The sequence below is a fragment of the Sprattus sprattus genome, assembly GCF_963457725.1.
Source record: "Sprattus sprattus genome assembly, chromosome: 21".
In the NCBI taxonomy this organism is placed as follows: Eukaryota; Metazoa; Chordata; class Actinopteri; order Clupeiformes; family Clupeidae; genus Sprattus; species Sprattus sprattus.
In genome coordinates this window covers 10,892,884-10,905,383 of record NC_137919.1, presented here as the reverse complement: position 1 = coordinate 10,905,383, position 12,500 = coordinate 10,892,884, and the positions used below count along the sequence as shown (strand labels likewise).

The following is a 12,500-nucleotide window of genomic DNA, read 5'->3' as shown; positions in this document are numbered from 1 at the left end:
AGATTAGCTTTCCTAGTGAAAAGTAAGTAGTGGGATAGAGAAAGTAGTGCGATAAAGTAAGTAGTGCGATAAAGTAAGTTGTGCGAAGAGAAATAAGTGCCATAGCAGTGAAAAGCTCATTCGTACGTTCAATTTCTCAGTTTTTTTACTGGCACCTTGTCACCACGGAAACACCTGAGTGCTGGTTGCAGAAGCCAAAACCATTAACCAAAGCACCTGGTAGCCACTGGAACACTACTGCGAGTGGCTGGGTTCATTAGAGTGCCCCCTGATAAGGACTCTACAGCAAATTAATCAGGAGTGGACCTGGACCCGACCCCTCACCAACCCTGACCCCGACTGGCCCTGATCTGGCAGCAGCCTCTGAGCCCAGATCCAGCCGCTGCCTGAGGATGCTCCTGCACTTGCACCTAGAACCTAAGTTCAAACTCGAGAATGAAGTTCATGTTTCAGAATTGAGTAAATGTTGCAGAAACGAAGTCCGTATCTTAGAGTGGCGTGTGTATTTCAGACAGGAGTCAGCGTTTCAGAATGGAGCCCATGTTCTAGCCCCCCCCAATCTCTCTATGGTTCCAGCCGTAAAGATCATGTTTCCAAGGTTACACAGCATGACAGCTAATCATAGCACCCCCCCCCCTCTTCCACTCACCAGTCTTTCAGCTCTGTTTAAATGTCTCTCCTCTGAAAGAAGACCATGCTGGAGGTCTCCCCTGCCGGCACATTTCAACATGTCTGCCTCTGAACAGCTCCATCAAAACTAAACAAAAAAAAAAAACAACAACACCCGAAAAAAAGCCCCAGGTACTCAGATTGTTAAGTATGCACTCAGACCATCTTTGTGTCTGTGCTGCTGGGAAGAGCACGCGGGTCTGCGCCAGGAACCTCTACACTGAAATACACGCCTTCAAGTGATCTTCAGAGATTTATTTTAAACGTAGAAAAACTCCTTGTGAGAGAAAAGAAAACACGAGTGATGGTGCTCTTCTGGCTGGCCCCGGTGATATTCCCTTTCGGGACGTTCCTGAAAGCCTATCCCTCTCCGGCACGCCGGCGGGCGGAAGGAGAGGTGGACGGAGAGGAGAGAGGGCACCAGTCTAATCCGCAACAGCTGCCAGACGGACTATATTAAATGGTACAGGGCTTCAGAACACGGGAATGAGAAAAAAGGGGAGAAAGAGAGAAAGGGGGGGGGGGGGGAGAAAGAGAGAGGGAGAGAGAGAAAAAAGAGAAAAAAAGGGAGAGAGCAAAAGAAGTGACCCTATTGCCTGTGACTACACTCTGTAAGGTCACAAGATGAAGGTAGTTGTGTGTGTGTGTGTGTGTGTGTGGATTATGAGTGTGTGTATGTTAGACAGCTCAGAACATGATAAAATATTTAGGTGCACTGGTGCAAATGACTTAACAACAGTAATACTTGCCTACAAAATAATGTCGGTTACAACGTCAACAAGCACTGGCGCAAATACAACATAAGAAAACAACACCTTTTAAACACTGCTCAAGTTCAAACACTGATCAAGTCCAAACACTGATCAAGTCCAAACACTAATCAAGTCCAATCACTGATCAAGTCCAAACACTGCTTAAGTCCAAACACTGATCAAGTCCAAACACTGATCAAGTCCAAACACTGATCAAGTCCAAACACTGATCAAGTCCAATCACTGATCAAGTCCAAACACTGATCAAGTCTTAACACTGATCAAGTCCAAACACTGATCAAGTCTTAACACTGATCAAGTCCAAACACTGATCAAGTCCATTATGCATCACACTACCATTAGTGGCCAATTTTCCTTTAATTAAAGTGTGTGCGAAAATAAGTTAGCCTACTAAGATGCAGAGGGAAGGAAAGGTTTACACACATTTAACCCTGACCCTGAGGGGGTTTTCACTGGCTGGAAAAATGGACAATCCAGCAGTGTGATGTTCTTGTAAAGTGCAAGTTTTGTCAGGGGTTTTGTCTCCAGAAACCCACATGCGAGGCGTGATGCGGTGTTCAAATAAAACACACACACACACACACACACACACACACACACACACACGCACACACACACACACACACACACCACCTTCCTGCGGCATTAACGCTGCAGGGATGCTTTTACACGGATAAGTCCGGTCACAGCGATACTGTCCACCATACTGAATCCATGGTGAGCAGGCAAGTGGCCATGACAACTCAGGAAGCTGTTTGGCAATGAATGTGCTGAAAATTGGCTGCCTGATGGGAAGCGGTCAGGACGACCGAGCTAAAGCCTGACCAAGCCAACCTGACCTAGGCGCAAGATGAAATTGAAAGGAAAAATATGATGAATCATAAAATGTGAACACAAAAATACAATGAACTGGGGAAAAAAAAGTAACACTCTTTAAAATCATGTTTCCTGTAAAAGTCATTCTCAATCGTTCCAGTTGGTGCACCGTTACGTTTCATTGTATAATAGTGATAGCATAGAAAGAGCACTGAGTGTGCGGCCTTACGTTAAACTTTAACACAAGTGCTCCTTGAGGAAAGTGCAAGCGTAGACCTCTGCAGCTGTGCCCTGGTGGGTCCCCTCAGGGAGAAGCTGCTGGAATTAAACTGTCAAACACAGGTCTGTCTGTGCAAAGGTCTCCCCAACCTGCCCTCCCCCAACACACACACACACACACACACACACACACACACACACACACACACACACACACACACACACACACACACACACACACACACACACACACACACACACACACACACACACACACACACACACACACACACACACACACACACACACACACACACACACACACACACACCTCAAAGGGAGAATGGGGAGGGCCTTAGACGTAAACAGTAAGTGTGATTTTATACCTTTCCAGTGCTCCATAAACAAGGCTAGGCTCCTCCCACAGGCCTCTCATGCTCAGTGTCAAGAGAAACAACAGAGAGAAAGAGTGGGGGGGGGGGGCATTAGAGAGGGAGGGAGAAGGGAGAGAGAGAGAGATAATGGAATAGAGAGAGATGGAGAGAGAGGGCGAGAGAGAGGTGAAGAAAGAGAAAGATGGAAAAAGAGGTGAAGAAAGAGAAAGATGGAGAGAGAAAAAGGAGAGAGAGATGGAGAGAGAAAGAGGGAGAGTGAGAGAAAAGAGAGAAGGGGAGACAGAGAGAGAAGTCTGTTAACTGACTGCTAACGCTCATCTGCACCTTGCAGTGCCTCCCTGCCAGCCACCAACCGTCTGCCTCACATCCTCCCCATCACACCACCCACACAATCAGCAGTCCACCACTTCTCTGACCACCTCTAAGCATCCTCCCTCCACCCTCCAGGAACTCTCACCTGGTCCGCTCTTCCCTATCGCCCCCCCCTCCACCCTCCAGGAACTCTCTCCTCCGCTCTTCCCCCTCACCCCCCAGGAACGCTCCTCCTCCTCCACTCTTCCCTCTCATCCCAACAGACCCCAGGAACTCTCTCCTCCTCTCTCCTGGTCCGCTCTTCCCTCTCGCCCCCCCCCCCCCACCCTCCAGGAACATCTCTCCTCCGCTCTTCCCCCTCACCCCCCAGGAACTCTCCTCCTCCTCCTCCGCTCTTCCCTCTCATCCCAACAGACCCCAGGAACTCTCTCCTCCTCTCTCCTGGTCCGCTCTTCCCTCTCGCCCCCCCCCCCCACCCTCCAGGAACATCTCTCCTCCGCTCTTCCCCCTAACCCCCCAGGAACTCTCCTCCTCCTCCTCCGCTCTTCCCTCTTATCCGCCCCATCCTCCAGGAACTCTCTCCTCCTCCCTCCTGGTCCCCTCCTCCCTCCTGGTCCGCTCTTCCCTCTCATCCCCCCCAGACCACAGGAATTCTCTCCTCCTCTCTCTCCTCTGCTCTTCCCTCTCGTCTTCCCGATGCCACCCATTAGACCATCAGCCTGTGATGGGTCTGTGCTGGGCTCTGTCAAGTCAATTACCTGGGTGTTTTAAAGGCGGGTACTCCCCCTCGCTCCTGCGGCCTCTCGGCGTGTGAGAGGAGAGGCTCAGGAAGTACTTAAGCTCCTAATTTGTCACAGCGTGAAAGCACGGCATGCAGGCAGGAGTGAGAGTGAGAGAGAGATAGAGAGAGAGGGAGAGAGAGGGGGAGAGTGAGAGAGGGGGAGAGAGGGAGAGAGAGAGAGAGAGAGGGAGAAAGCGCGGCCTGGCCTTCGGTCAGAGGCTCCGTGAGGGGCACACCATCATCTGAAGATTTACGCAGCGTTCAGCATCCTCCCTCTGGTCCAGAGAGCACTGATCTCATCCATCACACAGGGGGAGCCACAGAGGGGGGTGGGGGGTAAAGCCAACGCTCATTTGGTCAGGTTCTTGTCATCAAAGGGCCCCTGAACGTGTGTCAGGGAGGCCCCCAATTAGAGCCAGGGGCCAAGATTTACTGACTGTTTTAACGCTCTTCAAAAGACATATAGCGGAGGTGGTCCAACACCCATGTATGTACACACACACAGACAGACACAGACACACTCACTCACTGTCTCTCACACACACACACACACACACACACACACACACACACACACACACACACACACACAGCCTCTCAGGTGGTTGCAGTGAAGCAGGACAAGAGTTTCAAATGCCTGGACGCTTCTCTCCTGCCCTCTATTCTTTCTTTTCGGTTTTGTTTTTGTTCAAGCACTTGTCTATTGTCCACAACTTGTCTCTTCTTCCCTTCATTTCTTACTCTCTGTTCTCCTCTCTCTCTCCGTCTCTTCACCCTCTCATCCCCCCTAACTACTACCCCCTCTCATACACACACACACACACACACACACACACACTTCACAATCACTGGAGCTGGTGGAGGACAGCAGGCATCCAATGCATATTCATGTGTGTGTTTGTGTGTGTGTGTGTGTGTGTAAGTATGAGAGTATGTTTAAATATATGTTACACACCAAACACACAGGAGGGAGAGAGCTGAAGGTATGCAATGCTACCCCCAGGAGCAATGCTGACCTTGAAATATGGGTAGTCTGAAGCCTCCCTGCAGACTTTGGATGGATGTTATAGCAGTGAAAGGCATACATCCTGAACAGCCAAACCACAGAGTTGGAATCTTGCAATGAGAAATCGTCACGCTGATTCAATAATAAGAGGTTCAGATGTTTCAGTATATTGCATTTGCTTTTTTTAGTCATTATTTTATGACAGATGTCTGATATTGCATGCCAAAGCGCTATTTCTCCAAAACTCGTATTAGCTGATGACAACCTCTGCAACAGCACAACTCAGAAAAATATGGTGTCATATGGAGCAGTCTAGTGTGCCAGCTGCCTCCAAAATCATGTTTTATAAATGGGCTCCCTGCGCCCCCGCGCACACACACACACACACACACACACACCAATCAATCTCTGCTGGTGACATCTCGTCAGGAAACCCTAAAATGCGCGAGAGACTGAGTGACCAACGAGCTTACAACTGTTCTCAATAAACTGCCGATGCTCTGCTCTGCTCTGCTCTCCTGCAACCCGAGTCGCGTGTAATTACAATATGACCGGCTCTCCCCGGTACCGGGGCTGGACCCTTTCCCGGCACATGCCATGTCAAAGAACACTAACACACACGAGGTACAGAGAGGAGGAGGGAGGGCGATCCCAAACCAACAAAGATTTAAATTGATCCCTTCCGTCTTGCCAGACGCTCAACCAACCACAGTGACTGGCAACGTCATCCGGTGCCCACCTTAACACCGTCGACAACACGAAATAGCTCCATCAGACATTACATACACTCTTACCACCCTAACCTCAATACCACACCTAACAGAAACACAGAAAGTTTAAAATGGGCAATAATGGCTTTGTGTGAAGTCTATAGCCTATCCTATACACCCCCCCCCGAACACACACACAAACAACAAACACACACACGCACTCTCTTTCAACCCAATCTTTTACCACGCGGAGGCAAGTGCAGTTAAGACATAACCATTTGGGATTCTAAGTGCACAAACATTATCCAAATTACCAGGTCACACAGGCTACACACGATTGAATGTTGCCTTCTTTATTATACAGACTATTAGGCTACACTGTCCTCTTTCTGTTCGTTAGGTTACTTACATGCACAATTTGAGGGATTCGATAAGATCACATTGCATCGTATCCCACAGCAGCAGCAAAAGGCGGAAATGCGAATAGGAACTTATATTTCAGTTTGCAATACAAGAGCATGGTAGCGGACTGTAACATTTCCATAAACAAATTTGCGGCAGTCTCTCCCAGAGTCACGGAGGTCGCGACCGCAATTGAACAAAAACTCCGATGGCTGCATTTATTCTACAGACGTCTCCCACGCACAGAGAGCATGTCATAATAATTCACGATTACAATTATGTTAATTTATATCACACCAAGGACACACTTGTAGGGCGCATGTGTCCCATCTAATATTATTCTCGCAAGGCATCGTCCACTCTGTGGCTGGCAACGTGTTTCAGACTCACTAATCAGAATCACTGCTCCTTTCAACTATTAGAATAATTTACAGTTCACGCATAAGGAATAATCTCGCCACCTACCTCTTTTTGGTCTGGGAAAGCTTTCGTGCAGGTGAAAAACTACTTTTTCCACAAAGTGCTGAATGTTACTGTGCTCTGGTCCCCGGACAAAAACCATCCAATCGTGCGTGAAGCCCTCCGCAGTGGGTTTCTTCCGGACCTGGGCACGGTGGCCGAGTTCCAATTTCACCTGGACAGCACCCTGCGAGACCCAAACAAGAATCTGCTGTAATGAACCCAGCCCGGGACACAATCTTCTGGCCAAAAGAGATAGGAATCTCAACATATGGTAACGTTGAATAACGTGCTAATGGAGAGACGGTCATCTCCAGACGACGCTACGAGCTAAACCTCGCCGACTGTAATGCATAAAAATGCACAAAACCACAACTGCATACGAGAAGACAGCCAAGGAAGGCTACGTTGTCCATGCATTCGTGATCAATTAGGATATCTTACGGTCTCATACTTAGTTTCACCAACATTCTTAACTAAGAGAAACTATCTATGTTTTATACATGTTTCATGCAAATCGGAGAGAACGAGATTATTTATTAAACCGCCTTCTGCTAGCCACACATTCGCAGGCATGCCCTAATGCGCGAGAAATGCAGCATTCTGTACGCGGCTCACCGCTCAACTACTTCTACTGTACTTGAATATCGATGGAAATATGGCTGGAAATCTCCTGGCAGAAACGCACAGGGCTGTCGGCTTCTTCGGGCAGAGAACAACACAGACGGAGGGAACCGATCCGAACGCAGCCGCATTGCCTGCGGAATACTCACCAAGCCGGCCATTCTCTAGGCCACGCGATAATACTATTTCATGGAGAATTTGGTTTAAATGAGAAGACAGAGGACTGCAGACGGCTGATGGCGGACATGGTCTCTTAATTGAACTCAACCCGAGTTTCAAAGGCTGAGGAGTAAAGTAAGACGCATGCGCCGTTACCGTGCGCTGACAAGCGTCGTAGACAGGGCAGTGGAGGAGGAGGAGAGCCAATAGAACTCTGCACAGACGCACAGACAGCCAATGTCATGCAGTTTTTCATTCATCCAACAGCCTTCAACATTTGCAAGTGTTAACGCACACCTAATGATCGGAAACCTGATATCCGTGCGAATGACGGAGTTTAATAGCCCAACAGCCAAATTGACAACAACCATTCTGCATTCTACCAAAGGAGCGTGACCACGTGTCCGGTAGCAGGACTTTAGAGCCGTAGCATGGTGCCTGACTGAAAAATAAATAAATAAATAAATAAATAGCCTCGTCTACGTTAAGTTGCCCTCTGCCATAATTTTGTTATCACATTTGGTATAACTAAATTGTATTTGCACCTTGTTAATAGCACTGTTGTGCATTGCTTTGTGTTAAAGGATATTCATGTTTTCCTTGCATTAGGAACCAACATATTATCCTGGTACATCTGTAGTCTGATAATTGCACAAATCAGGTAAGGACTTAAGAAAGCATTGCTAGTTCAAATGCGTTTATTTTATGCATTATGTTATTAAAAACAATTGTATCTGCATTACAATGACAACAACATCAGGTTACATTTCACGTGATGGAAAAAAGCAAGAAAAGAAAATATCCTGGCATCTCACCTAAATAGGAGCTAACAGGTCTTCACTGCTGGTTGTGTGTGTGTGTGTGTGTGTGTTAGTACACCATTAAAATAGTTTGGAGGCAATGCTTTTGCTTCAATAAATCTATTCAGTTTGTGTTTTTCTCTATAACTGATCATTTATGGATTGCAGTTATTGGCTAGTGTAGTGGAATCACTCCAGTTGGTATTAAAGATCTTGTGCATTTTTCTCAATAATTGCTTCATAATTTTTGAATTACAGATGTTGTCTACACAGTGTGGTGGGACCTATGCAGGCCCTGTAGTTCAGATCCTATGATTTTTGTTTTCAATATCTAATCATGATTTATGAATTATTAGTAGGCTACAGTGTGATGGTTAAAACAAATGCCCTTGACTCAAATCCTTTCAATCAAGATGCTGACTCTTTCAGTATTCTTTGGCCACTAGGCTACCTTCACAATGAAAGTCTTCCTGAACAATACAAGTTTTGACAGCAGATGGAGTCGGATATGTGTGTGTGTGTGTGTGTGTGTGTGTGTGCGCGCGCGCGCGCGCGCGCGTGTCTAAAAATCATACACAAGGCCATATGGCAGCAACAGGTGTCCATCTTAACTATACACACATTTTAGATTTGACAAGTAACAATTATGGTACATTACTCGCGTAGTCACCTTTGGTTATTCCAAATCCATCCACATAATCGCATTGATAAGATGCAATGTAAGAAGACTGTGGGTTGGCAAATAGTTAATTGAATGTTCTTGACTTTCACTGATGAGTTGTGATGTGATGATCAACATTGCAAACATGTTTATTAAAACAACAACAATCAACTTTGATGTATACATACCGTAAATCGCGAGATTAAGCCAGAAATGTACAGACTTTAGATGTAACCTGTCAGATCTAGTGGCAGACTAAACCGGTTGCGCTTTCGTCTGTTTGTTCCTCTCAGGGCACCGTACAAGCGTGTTTTTTGTGGACGGGTTTGTTTAGCGCTTTGAGGTAATGTCCTATTCACTTATTAGGCGTATTTTGTGTTCAGTGTTTGTATTTTCTGTATAATCTGCTAGTGCCGCTAGTGCATTACCTCCGGAAAACGTCAAATCCTTCTGCTCTGCTGTAATGTAGGCTAAACTTGCAGTTCGAGCTAAAGTTAGCGCGGCAACTTTGGCGTTGACAGCTAAGTTTGAGCGAGGCTGAATTATCAGCTAGATAACGTTACTTTATCTGTATATCTAAGAAAGAACTGCTTATTTATATCAGAAAGTGATATTATTATCACTGTTGTGCCAGTATAGTTGGTTGTAGACTTGTTTTTTTTAACGCTGGGCTAACTACTCTGTGGATGCAATAACTACTGTGCAGTTAATGCAACGCAGCTAAATGAGCACACGGCCGAATAAACACACAGTTGGTTTCAATGGAATCAAGCTGCGTGTGCCTCACCACTTGGTGTAGAGTAGTTTGTAACATTTATGTGGTGGTTTCATTCTTCATGCAAGATTACTTTGGTGACAGACACTTTGTTTAGACATTTGTGTTGCGCTCAGAAGCCAGCCGGCTATTCAGCTTGTCTGTAGTAGTCAGAGTTGAACTGCCTGGGAATAGCCTCTTCAACAATGTGGTTCAGCATTGTCCCGACACAAGCATTGCCGAGCTTGCACAGCAGAGCCATCCACATTGTTCATGCAGACAAGAAACAGCTTTCTGGAAATCCCTGGAATATTTGCGTTTATAAGCTTTGCTGACAGTTCGCTTTGTTTTCATACAGCAAACATCGTTAACTCCTAACGTCACTATTCACAATGCCCAGCGGATAGTTGTACCGTTGTAGTTATTGGCACAAATGTAGCTATTCTTTTTTACTTCTTGACACGTCACAGCATTAGGTTTATTTATCACTATGTCCTATCAGAGAGGGTAAATGAGGAGCCATCTGTAGTTCTACTGAATTAATACTCAGAGGTGTCTGGCAGGTGCATGCTGAAGTGGAGCATGTCATCTTATAATAACTTAATAACATTGAGCTGCTGGCCAGGCTTACCTGGAAAAAGTGAATATTTGAATAGTTTCCCTTTGCCAACAGACACGTTGACACACACACACTCACCCCTACAGGCAGGCACTCTCAAACAAATACACTCAGTCACTGAGCGTGTGATATTGCTGTAGTGTCAGACTTACGTGCTGGTGGGCTCGTAGCTGAGTGCCGGTCTGTGGAGAGAGCTGGGCTGTTGCTGGGCTGTTGCTGGGGCCTGAGGCGTAATGGATGGATGGCAGGCAGGCTGTTGCTGGGATGGGTGGCCGTGCTGTCTGGAGTAGTGGGGTTGATGATGCTGGCAGCACAGGCAACACTTACACACTGAGCTCACTGCTAAACACACACAGCTCTGTCACTCATCACCGACCAGTTCGGGGAGGGGAGGGGTGTGTTGGGGGGGGGCAGTAGGAGCTCTGTCTGTCATAACCCCCCTTAATCGCACACACACTCACACATGCTGGGCAAGCAGCTGGTGGGCCTTCTCCATTCCACTGTCACGCCCAATGGGAGAGGCTGAGCTGGGGCAGTAGCAGCAGTAGTGTTTGTAGTCTGTGGTAGTTGTGGTAGTAGCAGTATTAGTAATAGCAGTAGCAGTTGTACTGTAGTATTAGCAGTATTTGTAATAGCAGTTGGAGTATTAGCAGTATTAGTAATAGCATTAGCTGTTGTAGTATTATTATTATCAGCAGCAGCAGTAGGAATGAGTGGGGCGGTGAGGTAGCGTTGTGTCTTTTAGTCCTGGATCTGAAGGTGTGATAGCAGCAGCAGTAGTATTAGTAATAGCAGTAGCAGTAATAGCATTATCAGGTAGTTGCGCTAGCAGTAGCAGTAGTAGCAGTAATAGCAGTAGTAGTAAAAGCAGTAGCAGTATTAGTAATAGCAGTAGCAGCAAAAGCAGTAGTATCAGTATCCAGTAAAAGCAGTAGTAGTAGTAGCAGTAATAGTAATGGCAGTAGTAGCAGTAGCAGTAATAGCAGTAGCAGTAGCAGTAGCAGCAGAATTAGTCCTGGAGCTAAAGGTGTCTGCTGAATTATGCAGGAGGTGAAACAGGCTCTCCACTATCACCTGTCAATGGCTTTTCTCCCCACCCTACCAATCACACACACACAGACACACACACAGAAACACACACACACACGCACACACACACACACACACACACACGGTCTGGACCAGAGATGGGCGGGCCGGGATCTCAGCGCTGTGTGTGTTATTGTTATAGGCTAGCTAGCAAACATCAGTATGATAATATATGAGACCGGTGTTTGTGTTTGTGTGTGTGTGTGTGTGTGTGTGTGTGTGTGTGTGTGTGTGTGTGTGTGTGTGTGTGTGTGTGTGTGTGTGTGTGTGTGTGTGTGTGTGTGTGTGTGTGTGTGTGTGTGTGTGTGTGTGTGTGTGTGTGTGTGCTGGTTGGTAACTTTCTGAGCTTGCTAGCATACATCAGTATGAAAATATGAGAGGCTGGTGTGTGTGTGTGTGTGTGTGTGTGTGTGTGTGTGCTGGTTTTGTCCCTGGCTTGGCTAGCTAGCATACATCAGTATGATAATATTTGCGACTGGTGTAGCATGTCAGCCCGAGGGACTGTGCTGGTTGCTATCCAGTTTCCCTGCCTCTTGTAAAGTAAGCGTGTGTCTGTGGTCTCACCATTCTGCACCTGTGCTAAAGTAAGAACTGAGCAGGTAGCACCATGTGGAGGAGCACACACACACACACACACACACACACACACACACACGACACACACACGACACACACACACAGCCCTGAGGGTGGGGCGGATCAGAGCCCCATGCACTGTGAGGTCAGTCTCACCTGTCGTTCATTAATATGGATGAGTGTGTGTGTGTGTGTGTGTGTGTGTGTGTGTGTGTGTGTGTGTACGGACGGTGCCTACCACAGTGTCCTGTTTGTCGGTCCACCCACCCCCTCCCTCCGCCTGCCTCTTCATGAGAGCTGGAAGATTTTGTGTGTGTGTGTGTGTGTGTGTGTGTATGCACACACACACACTCACTCAGGGAGGATTGCTGAAAGAGGCTGTGCTTCACGTGCCTGAGTAGTTCTTGTTTGTAGTTGTGTCTGGCACTGGCAAACCTGTCACCACAGCTCTGTGTGTGTGTGTGTGTGTGTGTGTGTGTGTGTGTGTGTGTGTGTGTGTGTGTGTGTGTGTGTGTGTGTGTGTGTGTGTGTGTGTTAATCCCCTCACAGTGAGTGGCCAGTCTGTCATGAAGAGTGAAGATGACGGAGGGTCTGAAGCAAAGATTTGAGTTCCCCAGTTACCTCATCCAAGCCCAGGTAATGACCTGAACACACTCCCTACCGAGTAGCCATACAC

At 47.0% G+C, this 12,500-nt stretch overlaps 2 protein-coding genes across 2 annotated transcripts in view; one reads left to right on the top strand and one right to left on the bottom strand.

Moving 5' to 3' along the window:
• Positions 1-6,660, bottom strand: part of mllt3 (MLLT3 super elongation complex subunit) — a gene marked incomplete at its 3' end in the record, with an annotated part of 55,698 nt that extends 49,038 nt beyond the window's left edge. The window contains exon 1 of the mRNA XM_080859970.1: positions 6,549-6,660. Coding sequence (XP_080716096.1) covers positions 6,549-6,645 — 97 coding nt within the window. The 5' untranslated portion in view covers positions 6,646-6,660. The remainder of the gene's footprint in view (positions 1-6,548) is intronic.
• Positions 6,661-9,093: 2,433 nt separating this feature from the next.
• focad (focadhesin) overlaps positions 9,094-12,500 on the top strand; it is a 73,558-nt gene continuing 70,151 nt past the window's right edge. The window contains exons 1-2 of the mRNA XM_080859963.1: positions 9,094-9,129; positions 12,374-12,460. Of these exons, the coding sequence (XP_080716089.1) occupies positions 12,404-12,460 (57 nt within the window). The 5' untranslated portion in view covers positions 9,094-9,129; positions 12,374-12,403. The remainder of the gene's footprint in view (positions 9,130-12,373; positions 12,461-12,500) is intronic.